The following is a 12686-nucleotide window of genomic DNA, read 5'->3' as shown; positions in this document are numbered from 1 at the left end:
CATCTCTTCACCTCTGCACTCTGCTTTATTATAGTAAAAAAAACATGTGACTCTTGAGCTGACAAAGGCTTCAGAATATGGCAAAACGTTCTAGACCTGGTAAGCTTGGCAAATGCTGCACAATACCTAATGTCTCTCTTGGAAATTCACAATGTATTTTCACATTTAAAACGCTTATCCCATGGCCGGGCATGGTGGCTCACGCCTGTAATCCCAGCACTTTGGAAGGGTGAGGCGGGTGGATCACCTGAGGTCAGGAGTTCAAGACCAGCCTGGCCAACATGATGAAACCCTATCTCTACTAAAAATACAAACAGCCAGGTGTGGTGGTGAGCATCTGTAATCCCAGCTACATGGGAGGCTGAGGCAGGAGAATCGCTTGAACCTGGGAGGCAGAGGCTGCAGTGAGCCGAGATCACGTTACTGCACTCCAGCCTGGGCAACAAGAGCGAAATTTCAACTCAAAAAAAAAAAAAAAAAAAAAAAAAAAGCTTATCCCAACTTACATGAACATAGAACCCTTATTTCAAGAAGCACTTATTAATAAATATATCACATGGAGTGAAACACAGTTTAGGAAATTCTGATGCAAGAAAAAAGAACATAGGCTCTAGAGTCTAAAGAACTCACCACCACTTACCAGCTGTGTGATCCTGGGAAAGTTACTTAACTTCTCTGGACCTGTTTTCTATCTGTAAAATGAAAATCACACTACCTACCTGAGGGCTTGGCACACAAAAAGATCCTCAATAAATTATTTAGGCCCTCAAATTTTTCATGTACTGGATTGTATGTTGGCCTTGTGCCAGCAATGAAAGTTTTATTATATAAATTTCTATTTATGTTAAAACATATTATTATTATTATTTTTTAAATGGAGTTTTGCTCTTGTTGCCCAGGATGGAGTACAATGGCACAATCTCTGCTCACTGCAACCTCTGCCTCCCAGGTTCAAGTGATTCTCCTGCCTCAGCCTCCCGAGTAGCTGAGGTTACAGGTGCCTGCCAAAACATCCGGCTAATTTTTTCTATTTTTAGTAGAGACGCGGTTTCACCATGTTGGCCAGGCTGGTCTCGAACTCCTGACCTCAGGTGATCCACCTGCCTTGGCCTCCCAAAGTGCTGGTATTACAGGCGTGAGCCACCGTGCATGGTCAAAACATATTATTTATACAAAATTTAATGCATTTTATATGAAATATTTTATTATATAATAAAAATGAGGCTCTACTCTTAGTTGATCAAGATTCAAAAAACAATAAGGTGTGGTCCCTGCTGGGAAGCAAGATAAACTGGTTGACAAAAAAATGTCTCTTTCTCTCTTGGCCAGGCACAGTGGCTCACGCCTGTAATCCCAGCACTTTGGGAGGCCGAGGTGGGCAGATCACTTGAGTCCAGAAGTTCGAGACCAGCCTGGCCAACATGGCAAAACCCCGTCTCTATTAAAAATACAAAAATTAGCTGGGCGTGGTGGCAAGCACCTGTAGTCCCAGCTACTCTAGAGACTGAGGCACGAGAAATGCTTGAACCCAGGAGGCGGAGGTTGCAGTGGGCTGAGATCTTACCACTGCACTCCAGCCTGGGCAACACAGAAAGACTCTGTCACAAACAAACAAACAAACAAACAAGTATCTTTCTATTTATTTATTTATTGAGACAAGGTCTCACTCTGTCGCCCAAGCTGGAGTAGAGTGGCGCGAATATGGCTTACTGCAGCCTCAACCTCCTGGGCTCAAGTGATCCTCCTGCCTCAGCCTCCTGAGTAGCTGGGATCACAGGTATGCATTACCACAACTGGCTAATTTTAAAATTTTTTGGAGAGACAAGGTCTCACCATGTTGCCCAGGCTGGTCTTGAACTCTGGGGCTCAGGGGATCCTCTCGCCTTGGTCTCCCAAAGTGCTGGCGGGGATTACAGGCGTGAGCCACCACAGCTGGCCAAATGTCCCTATTTCTTGATAAAGACAGTTAAGACTTGCTTGTTACTCTCAAAAATAAGAGTGGGAGATACAGGAAAGGGAGGAGATAAAGATCAACAAGCATTTAGTGAGTACCCACTAAGTTTTAGAGACTAGGCACTAGGTAAATAAAAGCCAACATCTTCATAGCACTTACATCCCAGTTGGGGAGACTGATATACAAGATCAGCAGTGATCTGAAGGAAAATAAAGTAGTACTTAAAGAGGTGAAAGGCAATGGGGAAGTGCTATTTTAGATAAGACAGTCAAGGAAGGTCACTAGGAAAGGTGACAAGCGTCTAGACCTGAATGAAAATAAAACGTTTTAGTCTTTGCAGCCTTGCAGTAAGTTGTACTTTCTATTCAGTTTTTGTCAACACTATTCAAAAGAGTATGATCCACGGAAGAAACAGAAGCCACTAGAGGTCACAGTACACAGTAAGACACAAGATGGTACCACAGCAAATGACAGCACCCGAAGTTTTCACTGCTCCACGGGTCATATTTATACTATGTTTTTGTCATGTGCATTACAAAGCTAGCTTTTGCTATGGAGAACTACTTGTCATGTAGTTTCTATTTAAATATCACTAAAAAGAAGGCAGTACAAGAAGAGAAGCTAGTGCATTAAAAACTTATTGAAATATATGAGAGAGTAAGGCTCAAGAGCCTTCATGGCCATCAACCTCAAGGTAAGCAGACTGATTATTCCCATCTTGGCATCTCCAAACTATTGTCCTGTTAGGTGGTTAACTCTTCCTCAATACTAGGCCTCTCATTTTCTCTCTCCATCAATGCTATTCCTCACTGCACACATGTAAATGTGTACATTATTATATGAATGTAGGCTTAGGGTGATAAGTAATGTCTCCAAGAAATGGCCAAAAGCTCCTATCCTGTTCCTTTATAGTAACTTCTTTTTTTAAAATTATACTTTAAGTTCTAGCGTACATGTGCACAACATGCAGGTTTGTTATGTATGTATACATGTGCCATGTTGGTGTGCTGCACCCATTAACTCATCATTTACATTAGGTATATCTCCTAATGCTATCCCTTCCCCCACTCCCCACCCCACGATAGGCCCCAGTGTGTGATGTTCCCCACCCCGCATCCAAGTGTTCTCATTGTTCAATTCCCACCTAAGAGTGAGAACATGCGGTGTTTGCTTTTCTGTCCTTGTGACAGTTTGCTCAGAATGATGGTTTCCAGCTTCATCCATGCCCCTACAAAGACATGAACTCATCCTTTTTTATGGCTGCATAGTATTCCATGGTGTATATGTGCCACATTTTCTTAAGCCAGTCTATCACTGATGGACATCTGGGTTGGTTCCAAGTCTTTGCTATTGTGAATAGTGCCGCAATAAACATATGTGTGTATGTGTCTTTATAGCAGTATGATTTATTATCCTGTGCGTATATACCCAATAATGGGATGGTTGGGTCAAATGGTATTTCTAGTTCTAGATCCTTGAGGAATTGCCACATAATGTCTTCTACAATGGTTGAACTAGCTTACAGTCCCACCAACAGTGTAAAAGTGTTCCTATTTCTCCACATCCTCTCCCTTTATAGTAATTTCTTATGGTAAATTTGTTTTTTATATAATAGATTTTACATTAGGTGTTCCCCCTAAAGTACTGTTTTTTAAGTGTGTATCTCATGTGTGTATCATGAAGTCCCTACAATACAATCCATTTAACAAATCAGTTTTGTGTGACAGGCATTGTACTAATTGCTAGGTACTAAGTATACAAAAAAATAAATAAACAAGATCTCTGCTCTTGTTGATTTATAAGTCAATACAAAAGACAAACATGGAAACAAATATTTAGGCACCATGTTTATGTACTGGAAGCTAACAGAATACATTGGAGAAAGAACCACCTAATTCTGCCTGCTGACATCAGAAAAAGCTTCTGAAAGACCCTAATATTTGAGCCAGGTCTTGAAGGATAAATAGGTAGATAGGGAAAGGAAGACCCTGGGTTACTGAGGCAGAGTGAGAAATGGACACAGTGGTGAAGGTGGGATCAAACCAACTTTTTAAATGAGGCTGGAAAAATGGGAGTTGGTGGTTCGGATTCCAAAAGGCTTTGTATACCAAGCTAATAAGTTTGAACTTTATCTTGCCTTTGGGGGGAAAAAAATTTAAGGCATTTTAGAGAATAAAGTGACTAACAAGATTATATTTATAATTTAGAAAGAACACAAAGATGAACTGCAGATAATGTCAGTCAGAAAACAAGAGATTAGTGAAGAGGTGGCTGCAATAGGAGAAAACCTGAAAGAAGACAGTGACAGCAATAAAATTAAGAATTAAAACTGGCCGGGCGCGGTGGCTCAAGCCTGTAATCCCAGCACTTTGGGAGGCCGAGACGGGTGGATCACGAGGTCAGGAGATCGAGACCATCCTGGCTAACACGGTGAAACCCCGTCTCTACTAAAAAAATACAAAAAACTAGCCGGGCGAGGTGGCGGGCGCCTGTAGTCCCAGCTACTCGGGAGGCTGAGGCAGGAGAATGGCGTGAACCCGGGAGGCGGAGCTTGCAGTGAGCTGAGATCTGGCCACTGCACTCCAGCCTGGGCGACAGAGCGAGACTCTGTCTCAAAAAAAAAAAAAAAAAAAAAGAATTAAAACTATAGGTATATACAAAGTGTCAAGGAAAAAAAAAATCCCAAACAAATAAGAGGAAATCTATCTGGTGAATCAGGAAAAGCTTCACAGAAGGGATGACATTTATACTGGGCCCTAAAGAAGAAAAATCTCCCATGCAGAAAATGAGAGAACCTCACAATGAAAGGGAAAGGCATGGCCTGAGATCTTGTTAACGTAGTTAATACATTTATTGGATCTTGAAAAGTCAAATGAAAATTAAAATCATCTTTCCCAAAATAATGTGCTTGGAAAGATACAGACAAAATTTTAATCATAGGAATAACTGCAATCACACGTTGGTCCATGGACTGACTCCAAGTATAGAACTCCTGAATAGGAGTAAACAGTTGGATTCAGGTGATGAGACTGAGGGGAGGGTTGAAAAGCATGCTGAGACCAAGGCTGTGAAAACTTTTTGCTACAAAGCTAAGAAATCTGGATAACACAGACAATTCTGGAGGTATTTTTTAAAATAGAGATTTTCTTATTAAGTCCTTACAACAATGAATCTGCATACAAAACATAAGTGCTATTATCCATTTGCAAAAGAATTAAGGTTTAAAGAAAATAACATGCCCAAGGTTACACAACTATTTCAATAGTGAAGCCAGTACACAGGTTATCTGACTCACAGCCCTTGTACTCCATCACTAATCTAGGAAAAATGGAAATTTTAATGCAGTACTTACTTATTTTAGCCATTAAAAATCTATGAAGTCACTGTTAGTCTTGAACCTAAAAGTGTCTCATATAAACATGGTTTAGTCATAAAATTACTTTGCCTAGCATTCTCAAAGTGTAATCATATAATCACCCAACAATTCCAATTTTGATAACGAAGTTTACTTAAAAAAAAGTCTTCAAAATTTCTGTTACAAATAGAGACACCAACTGTAAAACTTAAGGAATCTTGGTCCCCAAAATACAGCAAAAACTTGAGAAGACATCATCAATTTTTCAGGAAAACAAAGAAAGACTGTTTTCTAAAGTTAATCTTATCCACACTGTCTGGCAGTGGTTTCACAAAAGGAACTGAAAGGAAGAGAAAAAACAAACCACATCCCATAGTCACTTAATACAATTTTTCACTGAATACAGTTTGACCTAAGTATCATTTTCTTAGTAACTATTACTTTCAGTGTTTCATTTTATCATATTCACAAACATATGAAAGTTGAAAATACGCCCAGAATGAGACAAGCTTCTCTATTCACTCATATGTTAGTTTATTTCTTGATTTGGTGCAATTCCAAAGATAGAGCCATTTCTTTTAAGTGCTGCAAGAGTTGGAGAGAATATGGTCCCAGGATGTTGCAAAAGGGATCTGCTTGGTACAATCTAAGTCTCTATGACATTTCTAACTAAATAACTGATGAAAATACATTTGTAAAAGGCCGGGCGCGGTGGCTCAAGCCTGTAATCCCAGCACTTTGGGAGGCCGAGACGGGCGGATCACGAGGTCAGGAGATCGAGACCATCCTGGCTAACACGGTGAAACCCCGTCTCTACTAAAATATACAAAAAAACTAGCCGGGCGCGGTGGCGGGCGCCTGTAGTCCCAGCTACTCGGGAGGCTGAGGCAGGAGAATGGCGTGAACCCGGGAGGCGGAGCTTGCAGTGAGCTGAGATCCGGCCACTGCACTCCAGCCTGGGCGGCAGAGCGAGACTCCGTTTAAAAAAAAAAAAAACAAAAAAAAAAAAAACAAAAAAAAAACAAAAAAAAAGAAAATACATTTGTAGTATTAAGCATCCCATAAGCAGGGGTCAGGCCTTTATGATAATGTAAAAATGCCTACTACCTATCTTTATATATTATGTGCTCCTCTCCTAGAGTCCGAGAAAACTGTCTTACTAGGTTCCCATCTTCAGAACTGTCACACAATCAGTGCTCCTTAAGTGAATGAATATATCTTATTCTTCTTTTCAAATGTGAAACCAAGAGTTATTCAACAAAATTTATCGATGGTGAAAATTTTCCTGCTTCTTCATACAATTTTTACTTTTTCTGTATCAGGTCATCAAGGACATAGTTGATTTTATCTGGACTACAGGGAAAAATGTGTCAAAAATATGACAAATTTTGTGAAGACTTGTACACAAACTTTCTATTCTGATTGTATAAGGCATTATAAGGAGATAAAGATCAGAAAATAAGATAGTTTTGCAGACATGGTTACCCAAGATTATTAGCTAAGAAGTGGTAAAGTCACAGTCAAGACCCAACTAACTCCCAATCCCATGTACTTTCTATTACAATATAGTGCTACAGGAATACTTGTTCTTACTTCATTTAGTAGTCTAAAAAACAATTTTTGGAAAAATTTTAGGTTAAAAAAAAACTTCATAGAAAAGACAAATTACACATGCTTTCTTTTAAAAATTCTTCTGGGCCATCACATCTCTGGTGTCACCAAGACTCAAGACGTTAAAATATTACGTTAAATAAAACTGCAGTTGCAAGCACTAGACATAAAGCAGAATACATATATATGTGATCCTTTGACAAGTTTCAATGTGACTGGTTACATTCATTCTTGTCATCTTTCCAGGGAGACAACTCAAGCTTAGAAGTCTTACCCAAAACCCACAGTTGTTTTCTGCACCACCACTCTCCTTCCATTAGTTTCCCCTTCCCCCATAGCATTCTGGGTCCTGACCAATCTCTACCTTTGGCACTGGGATGCTTCCCCACCCGAGACCTTCACGGTGACTCATTTTCATCCTTGCAGCCCATAGGGTCTACTATCTAAAGTGGCCTCTCCCAGTTACTTCTTTCTAAGCACATATTACAATTTATAATTAATCTTTTTACTTATTTTTACTAGTTAATTGTCTTTCCCATCGGGATATCCCATGAGGGCTCTCTCCTCACCATTGTCTCTACAACACCTCCTTTTCAATCATTACCAAAACCGCACTGGAAATACTGTCATTTCTACCACCTCCCACCAACTTGTAAGTTCATCAAGGCTAAGTGCTGTCTTACTCATGTTTCCCCAGCACTTGGTAAAGTCCCTGGCACTATCCTATACAGTCAGTAAAAATTTGTAAAATAAATTAGCTTACAAAACAAGGATGATTACTGCTAAGGAAGCTGAGAACAATACATTAACATTTAATAGTACAGGGCAATGTTGCAGGTTGTACACACAAAAACTGGAGTGGTACAATCCATGGAAAAGATGAGTAAGGACAAAATTCCATTCAAAGAGATGAAGTGCTTCTGTCTCGGCAGAGAGAGGGAGAAAAGCAATCAAGCAACCTAACTTTTATTCTACTCCGGACCAACAGAGCAAATTGCCCCCCAAAATTATTATTTTAGAACGCCGCAATTTATTCAGCATACTGGACTACTTATTAAGACTTCAAGTACCAACATACTACGATTATTTTGCATTTTCTAAGGTACAACAGATAAGGAGCAGAGGGGTGCCTCTGAAACCTGACAGAACAAACATTGGAAGTAGAAATAATAATGGCCAATATTCATATTTGTAAAAGACTTGAAAACATACAGAAAAATCTCGGAGTGGTCATGGAGACTAAACACACCCATAAATATGTAATCATAGGTTAGGACCCACCATGGCACAGAAATGATCATACGACTGCCAAAAGAGGCCACACTCTACATCCCTCTTCCTATCCTCTTCTACCCAAAGAGTCAGCCTTATTCTTGGTAGCACAATCCTCTCAAAGAAATACAGAAAAGACGAAAGAACAGCTTAAACGTCAAAAAAAAAAAAAAGAAAAAAAAAGAAAAAGAAAAAAGAAAAAAACAGCCAACCAACCGGCTCCGCAATCCCTAATCAGAAAGCCCTAGACGCCTTTCGAAGCCAACTGTCATACCTTTTAGGAGCCCAAAAGATGTTAACTCCAAAAATAAATCTCTGGCCCCAACACGCCTCTCTGGATTATTCAGAAAAACCCGGGTTTAACAGTTCGGAGATCTGCACTCCACTCAAAAAACGATCTCCCGGCAGGGACAAGCAATCAATCCCTCAGGGGGCAGTGGCGCTCCAACCACCTGGTCAGGACACAGGCAACGGCGACAGGGCACAGCCCTTCCAGGGACCCGCTAGGGCCCTCCGGGATCTCAGTAAGGCTCAGAGCAAAACGCCCCAGGGGTGGCCAAAGTCGGGCAGTGGCGCAGGGGGGCCAGCGGTCGAGCTTCCGAGCTGGGCCTTCCCGGCCCGGGGGCGCGGCGAGTCACTGAGGTGGCGCCTTTCAGCTCGGACCCGGCTGCTTGCAGAGTATCCAGGGCCTCTTTCCCTGACTTCCCCGCCCCGCCGCCCTCAGCCAGCCAGTCAGCCCCTCACCTGGCAGAAGCTCCGGCAGTAGTTCAAAGATGAGACCTCCGACACCTCTTGCTCCCTCAGCTCTGTCTCCAGCTGCCACAGACACGGCCGCAGTCCCAAGGCTCCCGGCGCTGGAGATACGGGGCGATGACCCCGAACCATGGACTCAGTCTCGGCTCCATCTCCGGCTCCCGCTACCGCCGGAGCCTCAGCCCCAGCCCCGGCGACAGCGGCGGCGTCTCCCTTTCCGTCCGCCATCTTCCCACGGCCCACCAGCGCGTAGGCAACCAAGCCACGTGACTCAGCCCTGGCCCTGCCCCCGTCCGCCCGCGCATGGTGACGCACTCCTTAGCGACGCGGGCGCCCGCCTGATTCCGTCACTTGGACTCCGGGTGCTCCTCCTCTCAGTGGCCTACGCATCACCAGTCCTGACAACAACCCAGCAACAACTGGTCAGAGGCTATGCCCACCTAGACCCCTTTGAGGTCATGGGATCACGGAGCCAGAAATGCCTGTAGAGCAATCTGGATATGAGGGGGATGACATTTGAACTGCGATCTGAAGGTAGCCCTGAAAGGAACATAGCGAAAAGCATCCCTGGTAGAAGGAAAATAAGCGAAGATTGTGAGGCCGAAATGAAGAGTAACATCAAGGGAACTTGGTTTATGATAAAGACGGCATTTCAAGTCAGTGGGCGAAAGGACGGACTCTTCAATAAATGGCGATGAGACATTTTTTCCAAAAGGGAAATAAATGATTAGATTTCTACCTCAAACCGTATCCAAAAATAAGGCCGAGATGGATTAAAGACCTGAAAACATTTTTCAGAAAACAAAAATAGCTTTATAATGTCAAAAAGGGAGGAATTTTTTTTTTTTTTTGACGGAGCCTCACTCTTGTTGCCCAGGCTTGAGTGCGACGGCGCTATCTTGCTCGGCTCACCGCAACCTCCGCCTCCTTGGTTCAACCATTCTCCTGCCTCAGCTTCCTGAGTAGCTGGGATTACAGGCATGTGCCACCATGCCCGGCTAATTTTGTATTTTTAGTAGAGACGGGGTTTCTCCATTCCAAGGCTGGTCTCGAACTCTTGACCTCAGGTGATCCGCCCGCCTCGGCCTCCCAAAGTTTTGGGATTACAGGCGTGAGCCACTGCGCCTGGCTAAGAATTTCTTGATAAGACCGGAAAAGCACAAACCATAAGGGAATATATTTAGATTTGACTGTATTAAAATGTGTTACTTCTGTGTAACAAGTTTAAAAAGATAGCATACAAAGACAAGCCACAGACTAGATGATATTCCCCATATGTATAACCATGGTTTATTGTTGTTGTTTTTTGAGACAGGGTCTCACTCTGACACCCAGCCTGGAGTGCAGTGGCATGATCTAGGCTCACTGCAACCTCTGCCTCTCAGGTTTAAGTGATTCTTGTCCCTCAGCCTCCCAAAGTAGCTGGCACTCTAAGCGTCCGCCATCATGCTTGGCTAGTTTTTGTATTTTTAGTAGAGGCAGGGTTTCACTGTTTTGGCCAGGCTGATCTCGAACTCCTGGCCTCAAGTGATCCGCCCGCCTTGGCCTTCCAAAGTGCTGGGATTACAGACGTGAGTCACCGCGCCCGGTCGTAAACCATTGCTTTGATTAGTATCCAAAACAGTTCTCGGGCGGGGCACAGTGGCTCACGCCTGTAATCCCAGCACTTTAGGAGGCCGAGGCGGGCGGATCATAAGATCAGGAGATGGAGACCATCCTGGCTAACACGGTGAAACCCTGTCTCTACTAAAAAAAATAAAAATAAATTAGCCAGGCGTGGTGGCAGCCGACTGTAGTCCCAGCTACTCGGGAAACTGAGGCAGGAGAATGGTGTGAACCTGGGAGGCAGAGCTTGCAGCTTGCAGTGAGCCAAGATCACGCCACTGCACTCCAGCCTGGGCAACAGAGCAAGACTCTGTCTCAAAAAAAAAAAAAAAAAATATATATATATATATATATAAAATTCTGTATTTGTTTATATATTTGTAATACAAATAAATTAGGTTTAGGCCAGCATGTCTGGAATATGGTGCAAGAGAGGGGAAGAGGTGAAGATGAGATTGGAGAAGGAGCAAAGGGCCAGATCATGTAGGACAGTACAGCTCAAGGTAAGCAGTGGGGATTTGAAGTGTACTGAGTAATCATTGTTTTACTGAGTAATCAAAGCTTTAAGCAGAGGTGTAACTTCGTCTGATTTACACTCTTGCTGCCATATGAGAATAGGTGATGAGAGGTGAGAATGAATGCCGGGAAGCTATTGTAGTACTCCCAGATGATCAAGTTAGAGATGTATTTTGGAAGTAGAACTAACGGGCTGATGCACTGTTTGTGAGGAAAAGGAAAGAATCTGGAATGGCTACATGGCTTTTGGTTTGAATGGCTGGCGATGATGTTTACCGAGAAAAGGAAGGCTTAGGAAAGAACAGATTGGGGAAAGAGTGAGGGAGAATCGAGAGTTCTATTTGGAACAGGTTAAGTTTGATTTTCCTATCAGACATTTAAATGGAGATGCCAGATAGGCACTTGGATGTGTGACTATGGAGCTTCAGCTGAAGATGTAGGGCCATCAGCTGTTCCACCTCTATTAGGCAAAAAGAAAAATAAATCTCTGATGACTCCACCACATCTTCATCTAGCTTCCCTCCAACTTCTTCGCTTCCTATTATAGAAAAACTTCTCTAAAGAGCTGGCCAGACCCTCTGTTTCTACTTACCCTCTTCTCATTCATACTTGAACTCTTCTTAGTCAGGTTTTATCCCCACCACTCACTGAAACAGCTCATTTTAACACCACCACTGAGTTCTACTTTTTTGTGTGTCCAAAGGTGAATTCTCAGTCCTTGTTTAGTCAATCTCTTAGCAGTATTTGGCATTGTTGATAATTCCCCAACGTTTAATTTCTCTTGGATTCCAAGTCTGTACATTCTGGCATTTTTTTATTTTTTTTTTGCCTTGATTTCTTTTTTTTTATTCTCTCTTTTCTTTGTGATTTCTAAGTGTCCCAGGCATAGTCCGTCAACTTCTTTTCTATCTATACTCACTACTGCACTCACCCAGTTCTGATACATGTATGTGCTTATGACAATACCACTATAAGCCCAGGCAAAAGGAGCCCTGCCCGCGGTCCCACACTTTAGAGGGCCACACGAACCTCTCTGTCTCTTTCTTATACACGCGCACACACACACACACACACACACAGAGTAACTATATTAAAGAACACATGGGCACCCCTATCATTTGAGATCCAGCGCTCACACTCAGCACAAGTACAATCTTAAATATTTGCTTTCTTGAGGCAGGGTCTCACTCTGTCACCCATGCTGGAGTGCAGTGGTATGATCACAGCTCACTGCAGCCTCAGCCTCCCTGGACTCAAGCAAGCCTCTCATGTCAGCCTCTTGAGTAGCTGAGACTACAGAAATGCAACAACAAGCCTGGCTTTTTTTCTTTTCTTTTCTTTTCTTTCCTTTTCTTTGTTTGTTTGTTTGTTTGTTTGTTTTGTTTTTTTGTTTGTTTTTTGAGACAGAGTTTCCCTCTGTCACCAGGCTGGAGTAGTGCAGTGGGGTGATCTCGGCTCACTGCAATTTCCACCTCCTGGGTGCAAGAGATTCTTCTACCACCTCAACCTCCTGAGTAGCTGGGATTACAGGTACACACCACCACACCCGGATAAATATTTGCTTTATTTACCACTACTATTCAGGCTTGAGGGAACCTCTTTATCACATCTCTTGTTCCG

At 42.7% G+C, this 12686-nt stretch overlaps 1 protein-coding gene across 1 annotated transcript in view; it reads right to left on the bottom strand.

Annotated features, from left to right (window-relative positions):
- RLF (rearranged L-myc fusion) overlaps positions 1-9213 on the bottom strand; it is an 81657-nt gene extending 72444 nt beyond the window's left edge. The window contains exon 1 of the mRNA XM_017960156.3: positions 8937-9213. Coding sequence (XP_017815645.1) covers positions 8937-9173 — 237 coding nt within the window. The 5' untranslated portion in view covers positions 9174-9213. The remainder of the gene's footprint in view (positions 1-8936) is intronic.
- Positions 9214-12686: the final 3473 nt, after the last annotated feature.

Source organism: Papio anubis, chromosome 1 (genome assembly GCF_008728515.1).
Source record: "Papio anubis isolate 15944 chromosome 1, Panubis1.0, whole genome shotgun sequence".
NCBI lineage: Eukaryota > Metazoa > Chordata > Mammalia > Primates > Cercopithecidae > Papio > Papio anubis.
This window is presented reverse-complemented; position numbering and strand designations above follow the sequence as displayed.